The sequence below is a fragment of the Dermacentor silvarum genome, chromosome 2 (assembly GCF_013339745.2).
Source record: "Dermacentor silvarum isolate Dsil-2018 chromosome 2, BIME_Dsil_1.4, whole genome shotgun sequence".
NCBI lineage: Eukaryota > Metazoa > Arthropoda > Arachnida > Ixodida > Ixodidae > Dermacentor > Dermacentor silvarum.
This window is the reverse complement of record NC_051155.1, coordinates 211,226,734-211,244,573: the sequence shown is the minus strand read 5'-3', so window position 1 is coordinate 211,244,573 and position 17,840 is coordinate 211,226,734. Positions and strand designations below refer to the sequence as shown.

At 43.2% G+C, this 17,840-nt stretch overlaps 1 protein-coding gene across 4 annotated transcripts in view; it reads left to right on the top strand.

Annotated features, from left to right (window-relative positions):
* Positions 1–17,840, top strand: part of LOC119442545 (transmembrane 6 superfamily member 1-like) — a 59,557-nt gene that overhangs the window by 22,028 nt on the left and 19,689 nt on the right. For 2 of the 4 annotated variants that reach the window (XR_007465721.1, XM_037707460.2), the window contains exon 6: positions 770–1,426. Coding sequence is in view for 1 of the 4 variants with exons in the window: in XM_037707458.2 (XP_037563386.1) it covers positions 2,129–2,357; positions 6,384–6,455; positions 13,342–13,471 (431 nt within the window). In the remaining 3 variants the exon portion in view is untranslated. Of the gene's footprint in view, positions 1–4; positions 742–769; positions 2,358–6,383; positions 6,456–13,341; positions 13,472–17,840 lie in introns of those variants that run through there. The other 2 variants (XM_037707458.2, XM_049662230.1) reach the window with 2 other exon arrangements.

Here is a 17,840-nt window from a genome sequence, read left to right as displayed (position 1 = left end):
ACAGGTGCCAGCTCACCTAAACTTCCACCACTGACATTCTTTGACCTGACCTCAAGCAAAGCCTTCAGCTGTAGCCTATTTCTTGCAGCAACAGCCTTTTTTGTACTAGCTCACTGTCCTTTCACCATCTTCTTTCTGCTGGTCTGTCAACGATTATGCGCTGAAGTTGGCGTGACAGCATTGCAAAAAGCAGGCAAAATCAGCTGTTGCCACACACAGTGTAGCTGATGACCAGTGCCCTATAATGATACAATAAATGGGATTGGAAGGGAATGGTTTTCACCACCAGTGCTATGTGCATGTTGTGTGGTTCTGCACTATAGTCTGTTGGGCTGTATTGATAACACACGAAGCCATGTGTTCTTGTCTTCCCGCTAATCATGATAATGATTCTCTGCCTTCCAATTGTAATGCAATCTTGGTAAGGCAAGCTGGGTATGAGCAAAAATTACCTGACGGTAGATAAGTGACAAATGCATTGCAGCAATGTGAAAGTGAACTGGCTCATGTTCATTTACTCTGGCATACCATTCATGCTACTTTTGATTATTCCTTTAAGGTCCCAGGTATGTTTTTATTAATGTGCGTTACTGACTGTGCACATTTTGTAGTTAACACGTATTGTTATTAAGACATTTGAATTCATTCCGAATTCTTTGTAGAACATGAGGGGGTGGAAGAAAAAGCCACTGTTGAGCACCTTGACTAGGCATGTGAATATGACTGCTCTGGGTAAATAAAATTTAAAAAAGTAACTTTTCTCTTTCAGGCACATGTATGGAGCTATCAAGACTGGAGTTATTTCTGTACAACGAATGCTCCCCACAGCCCCTTGGATATTCATCATGGAAGTGTAACTGGAGCTAGAATCATTCTCTCCACATCATCTAAAGGACTGCCGTTTACAGCTGTCAGCCACTTCGCCGGCTGTTCTCAGGAACTTTTTGACATTGTGTGGAGTCGTGCGTGACATTGTGCACAGTGTGTGAGTGTGTGCATGTCAATGCTTCAGGAAGTTTGTTCTTGGCTTTCAGTCAAAACTGAGTAGAAATGGTGTGTAATTGCCCACTCAAGATTATCAATGTGCCATAAGTGGGCACAATATGGGACTGTATTTTGTAATGATCTATCTCATTTTCTATTATTCATATCCGTTGTGCCGAGTGGCCCAATCCCGGCGATAACGGCTGTGCAACATTGTCCAAGCCAGTGATGGAGGATGAAAAAGAATAGAAAATCAACTGGATCATTAGAAAATACAGCCCCTTGTCAGCTGACCTGCCAAGCGAACAATGGAGTGTTTTTGAATCTACTTCCTCAAATGATTGTGTGTTGGAGATAGGATTAGTTTAGCTGACAGACCTTTTATATGTACCTATATATATATATGTATATATTTTTAAGGCAATAAATGCGTAACTTATGACGATGTCTCTGTTTTTGCTCTTGAGTGAAGTTCGTGGAAAGGAACTTGTGTACAAGTACGGTCAAGAATCATTTTGTTTATGCGCATGATAACGTGTGCACGTCGTGCGAGCGACGCGTACGCATATGTAAAATAATAAATATTAGAATATGTTGCGCAGCACTGGAACCGCCGCGCATGAAAAATTCTGACGAAACCACAGTTTCTACGAACGAAACCGAAAACGTTCACATTTAGCCGTCAAATCTTCGGCGTCTGGTAACTATGGGTCGCGCTATGCAGGAAAGCAACGACAGGCGCGCTCGTCACGCGGTAGCAACTGATATAAGCGACGCGTAACAATTTAACTGCGCAATTTGATAACGTCGTAATTGCGCTGCGCGCTTTGTGACTTCCCGTTGGAGGTATAATGTACTTGCTCCGCTGTTGCTGACTTGCGTTGGCGCGACGCAGTGAAGAGAAGTGAACTGAACGAGTTGAACTCTTGCCAAGATCTCGAGCCGACGTCGGCTGCTGCCTGTGTTCTCGGTTGTGGGGAGTTTATTTTCTTCCGTCTTTTCTGATGAGTACGCGCTGCGGGAACTGCAAGGAAAACATCTCGGCCGCGGAAGTCGAAGGCTTTTCTTGGACAGGCGTTGCACCACTCGCCACGGGCGCTTCATCATCGAAGACCGGAGCGCAGGGCCGTCGCGAAACCAGGTCATGTCGTCGTTCTCGTCTGCGACCAAAGTGTTTGGTGTGTCCCTGCTCGCCGTCCCAACGACGTACGCATTTAACGTGGTCGCCCAACTACTCAAGTGGGACAGCGCCTTGCCCGTTTGTGTGGGCGTAGTGGTGGTACTTGCGGCCGTAGCCGGCCTCTTATTTTGGGCCACGGGCAGGAAGCCCCCGTTGGCGGGCGGCCGAAAACGCGAACAGATATGGTTCTACGGTAAGTGTCGTCTTTCTGTAGTATACTTGCGCGCCAGTGCTGACCGCATGTCCTTGCGTCATTGTCAACGCGTGCTGCTGCATGTTGCTTCATTCCGGCTTCACGCTCCGTCGCGCGCCCAGACGACACATGCCAGCGCGCGACTTGTTTGGGTTTTCCGTGCACACCTGGCAAGATAGCACGCGCCTGCCGACTGCGTCACTGGGCGTGCCAAGTAGCGGCGCGGGTGATTCGCGCGTTATGCATGTTTAAAGAAAAAAAAAAATATGGAGGACGCTTAGCCTTCGCCTTTAAGAATAGAACGCAATAGCATTCAAAGATCCCGGACTGCTTAATTCTCACGCTTCCCGGCAACTGCAGCTTATGTAACCGTAATGTTTACCGGGAAACGCTGGCGGCGAACGCTATGCACGAAGGCGAGCGTAGAAACGCGGCCTCTTGCGTGGGCCAATCCCAAAGATAGTAGCCCCCCCCCCCCCCCCCCCCCCAAAAAAAAAAAAAAAAAAAAGTTCTTGTTTTGCTCTTTTAATATTCCATCTGAGAAGATTTAACGTAAAAGGCATGAGCTGTCGGTGTTTTGTTTCATGACATTTGTTTGTGGGCTGTCATTCTCAAAATTCCGAGGAATAACTTTGTCAGGAATGTAAGACAAGGTATGAGCAACTTCATAGTGATATAATGGTGTGGCAATATAACCCGCATATACCGCTTGTCATAGCAAGGCGTGCCATATACACACACCTAAATATACCTAATGGTGACCTGAAGTTGCACTGTCAAGCGTATGCTATATATACGGGCTAGTGGTCATTGATTACTTGCAAGACATATATATCCATTTGAAATGAATTTCCAGGATGACACCAGCTTCGAGATACTTTATTTCCCTAAGTGTGGGACAAAATACATGGGCATTCCAGTTACTTCTAGCTGTGCTTCAATGCATGAGAGAGCGTTTTGTTAAGAAAGTAAGTGGAACAGCAGTGCATTTTTACAGCAAGTTTCATGGCGTATATCTCCAAACTGGTGTCATTCTGGAAATTAATTCCAAGTGTATGTGCCTGACAAGCTCACCGGCTATAATTCATAAATTGCCATATGTGCTGTAAAGTAATTAAGTTAAGTAATTTTTTGTTAATTAGTTCAATATGTGTTTCGATTTCTTGTGCTAGTAATGTCCACCTCAGAATAATCCAGCCCAAGAACTAGAATTATGTTATCTGTAACAGGCAACTTTTAAAAATTCTGTAAAAGTGAAAAATTATCACAATGTATATTTTAGTTGCGTTAGTAACTCCATTACTGAGGTAGTACTTTGTACTAAATAAGCTAGTGCTTTTTCCTAGCTTCTCTAGGTAGTGAAAAGTACTTTTAACTGCCTGCACCTACTAAGCAGGTAGTACTTTTTGTGACCAATTAAAGTGTTAGTATTTACTTAATGAATATTGCAACCTTTTTTGAAGAGTGATAGAGTGCGACCTTATGCAGTCTATGCAAATGTCTATTGTCTATTGACCCTTTTCACGGAGCAGTTTGTTCTAGAGATACGAGATGGCGCTTGCGGTGGCGTGCCATACGTTGCCTCAGCGACAGTGCACGAATATGAAACCATTACCGCTTCTACCTTGCTTCTGTGCGATCAGCTATTGGAAATGCAAATGAGTTTACGCTAACGCACTGTGCTCCATTTATGCTGGTTTGAATCATGTGGATTGAAGACGCATGCAGTAGTTAGCTGCAAAAATAGTGACTGGCATATTAATGAATGTAATGAATATACGGGGCCAAGTTCGCAGACCGCTGCTGCAACTATCCGTACGTGTTTCCAGCACTCGGAGATGTACGGCTTTCCTTGAGGATACACAAATTTGCTCATCCTCCAGTGTTGTATCGCTAACCTTCAAAGAACCCCCGTATGTCGGAAGAGTGAGTACCGTTCGTTAAACAATGATGAAGGGAGTCGCGCCGCTTCCTGCTATAGTAGGTTTCGCGCACATATCTGCCCCAACCTCCACGGAAACTTATGCCCGTCTTTCGCCAATGTGTCAAGAATAAGTGAATGGGCGCACACTTATATATATGTGCACTTTATACGCACAATAAATGGCGGACTACACCGATAGCACACGAATGAATTGTAGTGAACGCCATCTGTGCGTCGCTATAAATGGCTCGCGTTTAAATGGCTAGTTTATAGCGCCACTCGAACACCATGTCAAGCACCTGAAAGGCAAGTCTGTTGGCTCACGCGCCTCCCCGTGGTATCATGAGAGAAAAGAAAAAAGTTCAGTCTTTGTTTGGAACTCATCGCTCACGGTCTCATTGCTCTTCGGCCATGCTAGCAACCAACAGAATAATGGTTGAAGCTGAAGAATGTTTCGTGAAGGGGGGGGGGTTCCACGATAGTAAGCGAGTTACTAGCGACAATACATCTTTGCTACAAGGTATTACAGTGTACAGAACAGCTACGTTTCAAGCCTTGTGCGCAGCAAGAACAAACCTAACGAAACTGAGCACACCGCGAGCGATTAGGCAGAAAATAATCAGATAGTGACTGCACCGAGAAACTTTACTGAGTCAGAAATATGACAAGCCGCTGCTTCAAAATTAAATTATGGGGTTTTACGTGCCAAAACCACGATCTGATTATGAGGCACGCCGTAGTGGGGGACTCCGGAAAATTTGGACCACCTGGGGTTCTTTAACGTGCACCTAAATCTAAGTACGTGGGTGTTTTCACATTTTGCCCCCCTCGAATCGCGGCCGCTGTGGCCGGATTCGATCCCGCGGCCTCGTGCTTAGTAGCCCTACACCATAGCCACCAAGCACCCACGGCGGGTCGCTGCTTCAAAATATTTGCCAAATAAAGAACACACTAATCCTGATTTATTTCATGAGCGGAAAGTTTGAAATTCATATTTAGCTCCGCTTTTAGAGCAAGCACCGTATACGCTGCTCGCGCCGTTTGGACGTAGCTTAATCAGCTCGGAAAGCGCTTTTACATGTTCTCCGAAGCTGTGGCCAAAGCTTCGTGTCGTCCACCCAGTCACCGTCTACAATATCTCCTGAAACAGGTTTGCTAAGCCGCACCGGCATCATACACATCCATTGTAAACATGGAGGCAGTTGAGGCAAGCAATGGACGCGTCACCATGTGATCAAACATGGCAGCGCCCACGGGATCGCCGCGAAAAGGGTCAATACAGACTAATGCTCATAGCCATTATACGGGGTGATAATTTTCGAGGTTTCCGGATTTTTTAAAGGAATGCCTGTGGGGGGGCAGATAGCATAATTCTTGTCCTTAAGCTGGATTATTCGTAAAGGTGGACATTACTAATACAAGAAATCGAAATGCATATTCAACTAATTAAAAGAATAACTTATTAACTTCTTAATTACTTTACGGAACACATTGCAATTTATGAATTGTAGCCGGTGAGTTTGCAAGGCATATCCACTTTGAATGAATTTACTGAATGACATCAGGTTTTGGACATCAGCCGTCAAACTCGCGATAAAAATGCACTGTTGTTCCACATACATTTTTAACAAAATGGCTCTTTTATACATTGAAGCACAAAAGTCACCTGAACACCCATGTATTTGGTCCCACATATTGGGAAATATCTCAAAACTGGTGCCGTCCTAGAGATTAATTTCAAGTGTATATGTATTGCAGTGTCATCAGCTACAATTCATAAATTTCTATATGTGCTGTAAAGTAATTAAGAAGTGAATGAGTGAATTTTTTGTTAATTATTGTAATATGTGTTTCAATTTCTCTTGATAGTAATGCCCACCTCTTCGAATAACCCAGCTAAAGGACAAGAACTATGCTATGTGCTACAGCCAATCTATAAAAATTTCGGGTATTTAAATGTGAGCTTATCTTGCCAGAGGAACTCATTGCTTAATTGTTTTACGTGCAGAATTCTGTGTTGTCGTGAGTTCGTTGCTTTCTACTGGCCTGTAATAACATTGAGTTGCTATTGTCTTCTTGATTCCTTGCTTTTTACTCTGCAGCCTTGGCGATATCTGCATTTACAAGTGTTGCATCCCTTACTGTGGGCCTAGAGCTAGATGGAATCATATCAGGTTTGTATGCCTTCAAAGCCAAGTGCATGCATACTATTCATAGGTGGGTTGTCACTTTCCTTTTGTTATACTACGTGCATTGGCTGCCACTTCTCGGCTAGGTTGAGCTGTTTAACCACCATCACACCTGCCTTGAGCACGCGAATTTTGTACTGTGGAATAAACAGAACTGCATGATGGGCTTTAGAGGTACACACCTGGGCTTGAGAAAGCCGTGTTGATGTACAGCCCACAAAGCTTCACATAATGTACTTGTCTTGAACCCAGCAATTGCTGTCATAATAGTATGCCTGCTGTGCATCATACAGTGCATATTACTGCATACTTTGACATGAGTGACAGACTATCGTGCATTGCTGTTCTTGAATGTTCGATGTGGAGAAATCGGTTTGCATAGCATGTTAGAAACTCTGTTCGTATTTAGCATGGCACCAAAAAAATAAAGGGTAGACAAAAATATTCAAATTTCTGTGTCCGTTGCAACACATGCACATTTCACTGGCTGCTAGTCGGATTTATACTTCTTTGCATTGTTCTAGCATTGAAAAGTTGTTACACTATCGAAATTTTAGGAATAAACTTTGCACCGAAAGAATTGAATAAGAAGCCATGGTTGCATGATGTTGTTGCAAGCAGAGGTACCTGCAGTTATTACTGCATACTACTATTACTACTACCATACCGATTGCATTATTTTAGCACATTATGCTGTAAGATCTTTAATATCTGGGAAAATATCCTTTGTCAAACTGCATTGGTGTTGAGCCGATGCACAATTTGAGCACTAGCAACTATTGTCACAGCAATAATCCGTCACCAGCAAAGAATGGAAGAGATGCTCTTTCCACAAAAGAGTGCTCTGACCATGCGTAGTTGCTGAGAATAGTTCCCTTACAGATCTCAAATGCAAAACAAGAGTAATCCAGTAATGATGAACGTGTAGCAGTCGTGCCCCTCATGCATGACCTGCCTTGGTGGCTTAGTGGCTGTGGCATTGCACTGTTAAGCACGAGGTCGTGGGGTCATATCTCTGCCATGGCAGCCACATTTGAAGGAGGTAAAACGCAAAAACACCTGTGTACTGTGCATTGGGTGCACATTAAAGCCCCAGGTGGTCAAATTAATCCAGTCTCCCACTACAGCGTGCCTCAATTATAGCACATAAATGCCCAGAATTTAATTTTTATGCCCGCCATCTACTTTGGACGTGCCCTGGGACAAGGACAATTCGTGAAAATGTACTTGGAGGTGTGGAATTGAACAGTGATCAAGCTGAAGACTATGAAAGATGGATTATGGACAACACATTTTATAAGTCTTTATTGCAGTACCTCTATGAAACGGCCCTGCATGCTATATTTAGCTCCATTATGACGTTATGCAGCATGGCAACCCAAGCGGGAAAAAAACGAAAAAGTTATCCTGATGCATGAGAAGGCAAGGTTAGCAGGTGTAGAGATGTAAAAGACAACTCGCAGCACAAACACATACATGCTAGTGCTAGGAACATTGAAACATAAAGATGGTGACTTATTCTGGCCTATTGTCCAGTGAACCTCCTTGCCAAACCCCAACATTGTGAACGAGTGTGTGTCACAGTAGTAAAGCAGTATCACTGTAGTCTGACTGGTTGAGTTTATCCCTCTGTATTTTTTAATATTTGCAAGGCCTGTCTGAAAAGTATCGGACCTTATTTAGTTTCGAGAAAACTACAGGGTGCAGGTTGGCCAAACTATGAAATATGGGACGATGGTCCTTGATGCTTTTAGCCTGCAGGTGGCGTGCCCTTTACTTGGGTCAGCTGTTGTACAGGTGCAGTTAGAGTACTACTGTTGTTTTGTCTCGGTGCGATTTTGAGTGAGTAAAAATGAAAAGGCAAATTTAACAAGGATACCACATAAATTTATATGCAAAACTTGATGATAGTCAAGCAGAAGCAATTTGCAAGATTCGAACAGCACTTGTAGATGATGGTTTGGTCATGAAGCAGAGAAATGTGCTACAACCCGCCGTGGTTGCTCAGTGGCTATGGTGTTGGGCTGCTGAGCACGAGGTCGCGGGATCGAATCCCGGCCACGGCGGCTTGCATTTCGATGGGGGCGAAATGCGAAAACACCCTGTGTACTTAGATTTAGGTGCACGTTAAAGAACCCCAGGTGGTCCAAATTTCCGGAGTCCCCCACTACGGCGTGCCTCATAATCAGATCGTGGTTTTGGCACGTAAAACCCCATAATTTAATTTTTAGAAATGTGCTACAACTGCTTCAAGAAAGGCCAAACACCTCTTTGGAGTGAGCCACACTATGGGAGGCCTTCAACAAGCTGTAAAGATGCAATTTTTTATGATGTTCGAATGATAAGGAGAGACTGTTGGCTCACTGTCAGAGAAGTTGGTCAGTTGGGGATATCAAAAAAAGGTGGTATGAATGGCATTTTAAAAATAATTTGAGTACGCAGCGGGTGCCAGCAATATCTTCCCCCGAATTTTGACAGAGGAATTCGAAGACCTTAGCAACTGCACCAGGATAGCACTCCTGTTGGTGTGGCCCACATGAATCCGTCTTTTGGCACTGCATAGTACTTCAGTGGTTTGTTAAGCTCTCTTCTCCAGACATAGGTCCGCGTGACTTTTGGCTGTTCAGAAAAAAATTAAAGGCACTTGAAAGGAGCTCAGTGGCCGCATACTTTTTGACAGGCCTGGTGTTTTTATTTACCATTCTTTTTGCCCTTTGTCATAGGCTTATGTGACATCGTGCCACTGTTATAATTAGGATATAGCACCTGCGGAGTGCAATGGCATGGATTCAGTTCTCAGCTGAGGCAGCTGCTTCCTCATGGCGTGAAATGCTAAAAAACCCTCATGCACAGATTTAGTTGTGTGATGAACTTCATGCTACTGGATTAATCTGTAGCCTCCTACTATGGCATTCCTCATGGTCCGCAGGCCAGCACGGTGACATTAAATGCAAAATTAATTAACCGGCTATGCAATGGTGGGGCACTGGTGTTGTGCGTAGAGAGGTGCAATGACGGTTGTCTCGGTATGGGGGAGGGGGAGTGTGGTTAGTTGCTGCATGGCATTGCGAAAGAGTGCGCAGCTGCGTAATTTAATGCTAAAACAAAACATTGCCTGACAGGTGAACGGCAAATATAATTTTTGTGTGGTCTCATTGAAATGACAAATTGGATGGGCAGTTGAGGGACCTGGTTGAACTGTGTTGCAGAATAAACAATTTGACACTTAATTGTTGCACACTGAAATGAAGTTGGAAGTAGTTCAAAATCTTTATGTAAATGCAAGTTAGAACATGGCTCATACAAAGTGCGCTTGTGCTATAGATTGCCTTTGTAGCATCATTAAGATGTGGATGCCAGTTAGACTCTATGCCTTGGCACATTGAAATCAATGAATTAGATTACTTAAGCAAAAATAGAATTGGGGAAAGAACCTTGCATTAAAAAGTATGAAATTATCGTGAACTCTGCATAAACAGAACTTGCTTGAACAGGAATGACAAACAGAACGAGGATATTAGCTTTGGTTGGTTGCCCATGGCATAACTAAACTTCTGTTAAATGTAATGCGTCTTTTTGTGAATTTTGGTTAAACAGAACTGGAACTGATACTACCACCTACCCACTCTGCAGTTACAGCGCATATGGGATAGGAAAAGTAGAACATGTCAAATGGTGATGCTGAATATTCAAGAAAATTCAATCTAATGGGCAGTTATGGTAAAGTTAAGGCAAATTAAAGTATCTAAGTTGCAGTGGCGATTCCACCATAATGGCTTCGCTAGGCGGGAAGTGACCCCTGAAGAGGAAGAGAGCTTTATAGAGACAGATTTTTCCAATCAGGTTGCTACTATACTGCTTTGTTCTCAGCACAGGAATACAAGATTGCTAGAGACTCCCTTGTTACCTGTTAAGAGACTGTCTATTATATTGCAGAAGTTTGTGGTGAAGACCAAGATTCTACTGAACATGATTTATATATAGTGTTTCGGTGTGTACTACTATTTTGGATCAGATGGCAAAAGATGTCGAGTCTGCATTGCTACTTTGAATGCAAGGACGGTGCGCAATTATTTTGACTTTCGCACATGAACAAAAGCTTGTGCAAAAGTACATGCAATATTAGAAACACAATAATGCGTTTCTTTTTTTTTCAGTGGAGTAATGTTAACCTGCTGAACACTTTTTCAATAAAACTGGTGTTCGGGATTTTTGTGACCTTCACTTAAATTAGACTTTGTATAGATGGGATACTTTCTTTCTGCTCCTTCGAGTTCCATTTAAGCAGAGTCTACTGTATAGCATCTCAGAAGCAGCAATTGAAGTGGGAGGTAATTAAGGCACCAAGGCAACCAGTAGGTAAGCTCTCCCAAGAAACAAAGGACCTAATAAAGAAACAACAAAACATGAAAATGGCCAACTCAAGAGATCAGATTGAATTCGCTGAACTGTCAAAACTGATCAACAAGAAGAAAGTAAGGGATATTCGAAATTGCAAGATTGAAATTGAAATTGAAAGATTGAGGAAGCCGTAAAATATGGACGCAGCATTAAATCGGTAAGAAGAAAGCTTGGCATAGGACATAGGACAAGGCAAGGTGTATGCACTGAAAGATAAACATGGTAATATCATCAGCAATTTTGATGACATAGTAAAAGCAGCGGAAGAATTCTATACTGACCTGTATAGTGCCCAAAACAGCCAAGCTACTTTCATTCGAAATAGTGATGAACCGGATACAAAGGCTCCTTCTATAACTAGCGATGAAGTTAGAAGGGCCTTGAAAGACATGACCAGGGGAAAAGCTGCTGGAGAAGATGGAATAACAGTAGATTTAATCAAAGATGGAGATGTCATGCTTGAAAAGCTTGCAGCCCTTTATATGCAATGCCTCACAACTTCAAGTGTACCAGAGAGCTGGAAGAACGCCAACATTATACTAATCCATAAGAAGGGAGACGTTAAAGAATTGAAGAATTTTATAGACTCATTAGCTTGCTTTCAGTATTGTATAAAATATTCACCAAGATAATTTCCAATAGAATCAGGGCAACACTTGACTTCAGCCATCCAAGAGAACAGGCTGGCTTCAGGAAGGGATATTCTACGATGGATCATATCCATGTCATCAATCAGGTAATCGAGAAATCTGCGGAGTACAATCATCCTCTCTATATGGCTTTCATGGATTATGAAAAGGCATTTGATTCAGTAGAGATACCAGCAGTCATAGAGGCATTGCGTAATCAAGGAGTACAAGAGGCATACGTGAATATCTTAGCAAACATCTACAAGGATTCCACAGCTACCTTGGTTCTCCACAAGAAAAGTAGAAAGTTACCTATCAAGAAAGGGGTCAGGCAAGGAGACACAATCTCTTCAATGCTATTCACTGCATGCTTAGAAGTATTCAAGTTCTTAGACTGGGAAGAAGCGCTTAGGAGTGAGGATCAACGGCGAATATCTCGGCAACCTTCGGTTTGCAGATGACATTGTCCTATTCAGCAACAATGGAGACGAATTGCAGCAAATGATTGAGGACCTTAATCGAGAAAGTGTAAGAATTGAGTTGAAGATGAATATGCAGAAGACAAAGATAATGTTCAATAGCCTGGCAAGGGAACAAGAATACAGGATTGCCAGTCAGCCTCTAGAGTCTGTAAAGGAGTACGTTTATCTAGGCCAATTACTCACAGGGGACCCTGATCACGAGAAAGAAATTTACTAGAATAATAAAATTGGGTTGGAGTGCATACGGCAGGCATTGCCAAATCCTGACTGGGAGCTTACCACTGTCGTTGAAAAGAAAAGTGTACAATCGTTGCATTCTACCAGTGCTAACATATGGGGCAGAAACTTGGCGGTTAACGAAGAAGCTCGAGAACAAGTTAAGGACCGCACAAAGAGCGATGGAACGAAAAATCTTAGGACTAACGTTAAGAGACGGGAAGAGAGCGGGTTGGATCAGAGAACAAACTGGGATAGCCGATATTCTAGTTGACATTAAGCGGAAGAAATGGAGCTGGGCAGGCCATGTAATGCGAAGGATGGATAACCAGTGGACCATTAGGATTACAGAATGGATACCAAGAGAAGGGAAGCGCAGTCGAGGTCGGCAGAAAACCAGATGGTATGATAAAGTTAGGAAATTTGCAGGCGCAATTTGGAATACGCTAGCGCCAGACAGGGTTAATTGGAGATTGCAGGGAGAGGCCTTCGTCTTGCAGTGGACATAAAATATAGGCTGATGATGATGATGATGACTGTATAGCTTGAGGGTGTCGGAGCCTCTGAGGGCAAGATGACAGTTCCATGCATAATTGTTGCAGTGGGTATGGCAGTGGCATGATGCAATAATTTATGATATTAGTGTGCAGCAACAGAAATAAATGATGCAAGTCTCAACTTTTTTATGGCAAGAGATATTGTATACAAGGAGGCACAAAAATACCTATGCAAGGACAACAGAAAAATGTTTTTATGTCAAAGTACAGCATGAAATGAATCAGTACTACCGAAAAATGTAAAAAAAAGTGACATTATGGCGGAGTTACACCCTCGTAATGCCCACCGTGGTGGCTTAGTGGCTATGGTGTTCTGCTCCTGGGCTGAGATTGGGAGTTTGATGCTTGCCGTAGCAGCTCCAATTCAGTGGGTACAGAATGCAAGAATGTGCATCTAGTGAGCTTTCGTGGCGAACTAAACAACCTCTTATAGTCAATATTAATCTGGTGCCATTTACTGTGGTATCCCTGGAAGTGCACTGGGATGTAAAGTGCTATCAATCACTTAGTCCTTCCTGGTATGCATGGAACATTGAGCACTATTTGTGTTATTGAGAATGTTTAATTTGCTCTGTCTCTGCTGCAGGCTTTGTCAATGTGTACCTGAAGGTTGGTGAGCCATACCTGCGGTGCAGTCACGGCGCCATGGCGTCCTACTGGCACGGGACTGTGATGTACGCCATGCACCTGATGATGCTGGCAGCACTGACTTGGGAGTAGGTAAACATTGTGGCTGCTCTAAGAAAGTACCCTCTATATTCACGGACAACTTTCTGTGGCAACGAAGGGAACGGTACAGCAACAGAGCTTCTGCACATGTTACCGTGCCAAGTAGTGTGGCAGCGTTTGACAGCACTTTTGGTTTCTTGGAGCAGATACTCAATTGGGTAGCTGTCACGTGCGATGGTTTTGCACTTCACCAGATGTGGAAGAGAAAGGTAGAAAATCTCGCCATGGTTGCGTAGTGGCTTTGGCGTTGCGCTGCTAAGCCAGAGTGTGCTAGGGGATCAAATCCCGGCCACTGCGGCTGCATTTCAATGGGGGTGAATTGCAAGAATGCCTGTGTACTGAACATTGGGTACACATTTAAGAACCCCAGGGGGTGAAAATTCCAAGGTCCCCCATTATGACATGCTTCATACTAATCATATTGTGGTCTTGGCACGTAATACCCCAGACTTTAACTTTCTGAAAAGCAGAAAAATAAGTCGAATTTAACACTCGGTGGGCCATTCTGTCTTGTTTCGCTATTGTAAATAAGGTGTTCTTGTTTTCTCTTATCCTAACGGTAGATGAAAATGTGGCATATTTTTCAGAACTGCTCTCACTTGTGTGTGTGCTTTGCCTTCGTAGCTTTCCCTTCATTTCCACAGAAAGTTGTGTGTGAGTATAGTGCCTTCTCATCAAACTGTCCTGCCCAGCTGTTCATAATGATTATTCGTGACAAACCCACACTGTTGCTCTACTGCTGAGCACAAGCTCAGAGGTTCAGTTCTCGGTTATGGCAGTCGCACTTTGATGAAAGAAAGATGCAGAAATGCTTTTGTACTTAGATTTAGGTGAATTTTAAAGAACATCTTGTGGTCAAAATTATTATGGTGCCTTTAATATGGTATCTCTCATAGCCTGTTGGTTTTGTTTTAGATTTTTCTTTTACAACAAGCCTGTGCAGATAGATGCTCACAACGTGTGCATGACTTCTGGAAAACAATAAATAGGCATTTTTAGAATCGGATACCCCTAGTGTAGATGTGTTTCAGTAACACCTGTTAAGATCATTACAAAATGGGGGACTCGTAAGAAAATTATAATTTTTTGCTGATCAAGCTTCACAGCAGCAGTGGGCAAAAATTTGCATGATAATCGCTACTATGCTTATTAAGTTTTTGCCAATTAACTTAATACTTAATAACGTTTGGAAGCTTGTTGCAGTTGCAGAATTTAGAGTAAGCTTTAACTTGGGATGAATTCCGATTTTATTCAGATACACATGAAATGCAGAAATGCTTCCATTAGCCAACGGTTGAACTGTTTTGGCTAAAATTGGTTGCATTTAAGGGGCCCTGAATCACTTCTTTTCCGTCAAGAAATTCGTTTGAAGTTAAAATGGACTATTTCAGACATACTTTGCTGTAAAAAGTACTTAAATGCATTCTGCAAAAGCGGAGTTTCAATGGAAATCAAAGATTGCTTATGATCTCCTTTGTGGTTCTCTCGCTCCTTCTTCAATGCCTTGCACTGTGAAGGCTACGGCAGAGTGGGGCGTGCTAATAATGCTCCGCCTACTGAACGTCACCTCACCATGGCACGCAGTTCAAATTTGATTTTGGAAGTTTACAGAGACGCCACAACTTCTGATTTTGGCGTCTACGGCACGCCAAACTTGGAGGCTATCCCTCAAGTTATGGTGGAGTTCACAATGACTCATCCCTATGCTGTGCTACAGTGTACTAGATGACTACGCACAGCTTTCTCGCACGGAGTGGCAAGTAGCACATTTCATTTTGCACTTATCTCTACGGCAATCACACAATTTCCGAGGGTCGAACTAAACGTCAGCTTTATGTTCGCTCGTAACGAACTTCGAACATGATGGCGACACACCTCAAAGGTGTGCAACTCGGGAAGCATACATGTTCCAGTTGGATGTTGGCGCTCGGGCAGGCTCGCAACGCACTTGGAGCCACGTTGCTCACAGAGACCACTCGAAGCACACGGTTGTCCTCAGCGAGTAGCAGTGAGCTCAACAGCAAGTGGGCTCGTCATGGGACCCCACGGCGGCCGCAGGATATGCGTTGCATAGCAGACGCAGCTGCATGGCAACTGTAGTGCGTTTGCTATGTGCACGACAGGGCTGGAGTGTGCACTCGCACTCATGTGCTCCAGTTTGGCTGTGCTACGTGGTGCGGACCAGCTTTGTCCTGCACCAGCTTGACTGATTGACGAATAGTAGCCACATCCAAATTGTGCATTTAGAAGTGCTGTCAACAGCTCAGTACGAAGCCATGTCTGTCAAGGTGTCTAGCCAGGAGCTGCCAGGAGTGAGCACGTGCTGGGAAGCTTACGTGTGGTCTGACCTTAAGTTTCTGTAGTTCGAGGCTAGTTGAGTGTTCAAAATTAATAGAAATTAGCGGGACCCGATAGCCATGACACCGATAAGCAGCATGGCCAAAGTTTAGTTTCTACGTTGGTGGCCAAGTGTGAGCAGGCGATAGTTGGCTTCTTCAGGAAGGGCCTAATTTTTATCGAAATTCTAAATGAGGATTTTCGCTTACTTCAGCCTGTTTAGCAAACTGCGTCAATAATGATACACAGTAACAGCAGGAAGAAGTGCACTGATCCAAACACCATCTTTGATTGAGGTCAGCTATCGACCAGTGGTAGTGCTCTGTGGGAATTTGCCCACTGGCATCCAGGGGCTGCCGCCGATCGTCCCGACACGGGTGAAGAGAAGGCCTCTGTTGAAAAGAGCAGTTTGAGGAAAAGGTGACTTCGGGCTCCGCTTCTCTGCCTCGTGCGCTGCGCACGAGTACAAAATTTGGCTGAGATACTCGCAGCAGCAGTGTATGCTATCCACAGAATGTGTTTTTTCACCAAGCTCGAGGGGTGGTTCAGGGCCCCTTTAAGAAAGAAGACCAAATTCTTTCAACTGTAGGAACCAAAATTTTTATTGAGGGCCTCGTAGTTCTCACAGAAGTAGGCAAAAATTGGCATGTAGAAACTGAAGCACGAAGCTTACAAATTCGTAACTCTCCACCAAAAACAGATGTCGCAGTTATGTAAAACTGTACCTGTTAGAGCATCTGAAGCAGACAAATTTGATATGTGAGCTTCACTACTTATGTGAAATTGTTGAAATATTTACAAAGTTCTACTCACAAATTCACATTTTTTTTCTTGGAGTGGTGTGTATAATACGGCAATTTTGTCAACTTGTCTCAATAGGTGAAGTTTACTGATTTGTGATGTCACTTTTTTTATTGCTGAGCTATGGAGTTGTAAATTTGATCCATCTGTTTTTTCAACCGTGCAAGATTGAAGAATTTTTGAAAAAAGAAAATCTATGGGCTAAATAAAAAATTAATTTCCTTTAGTCTGTCTATTTCAACTTTTTCTTTTAAACACGACAAACCTAATCAAATTTGAGGCAGTAGGTTACCGAGCAAAACGATTTCTCCAATCGCGTGTACATAGATGGGAGGTCCCGATGTAAAGTTACCTCTTGGTAATCCAGTACTCGAAGCACAGCCGCTTGCTACAAACTCTGCACTGTGCACCAGTTTCGAGAAATATGGAATTGCAACATGCAATGGAACATATTGCTGTCTCAGTTAGTAGCTTTTTGAGCAGTAAAAAAAATGCAGTGTGTAAATCGTAACTAAAACAGCAGTCCATTTTGCGGCTTGGAAATGCAGAGCCTTGCAACAAAGACTTCAACGCTGTTTTGAGGGGAGACCTAAAACACTACATCCTATAGGCCGGCTTTGATGATGTCATATAAAAGCGAAAAACCAGTTTAAGAGTTGCTTTGGCCCATTCAGCATGCTGCTGCATGGTCGGGCCTGAGGCAGTTATTGCGCCAGACTGCTTATGTGTTGACTGGCATGTACTATCCTAAATGTTTGTGGTTTGTGATACCACAGTACTACCAGCTGGGATCACTGTGGCATTGTGCGGACCCACACTAACGCAGTGGAATCAACATATCTTTAGCCATTCTTTTAAAGCAAGTCCCAATGAAACAAAAAGTAAGGTTTTGCATCTTAATTACTGGGCATTTTTCTCAACTGGACAAATATTTCTTTAGAGCTAGCCGAAAGTAAAATAGCTGGCCTGCATAGTTTAGTTTGTAGCGAAGTATGCTGGGTATTCTTCTTCTTTTGCTGTTATCTTTTTAGGTTGGCCTGGGCATCAGAGATATTATACTTTGTGGTGTGGTGTGCACTAGCACATGTGCTAGCCATTGTGCCTAGTCATTGGTGTAAGGGCACCCATCACAGAATAGAATGCTTCAGTTATGTCAGCTATGTTTTGCACAGCTTAATTAGTTAGGCTTTCTCTTGTCTAATTACTTATTTGACTGTC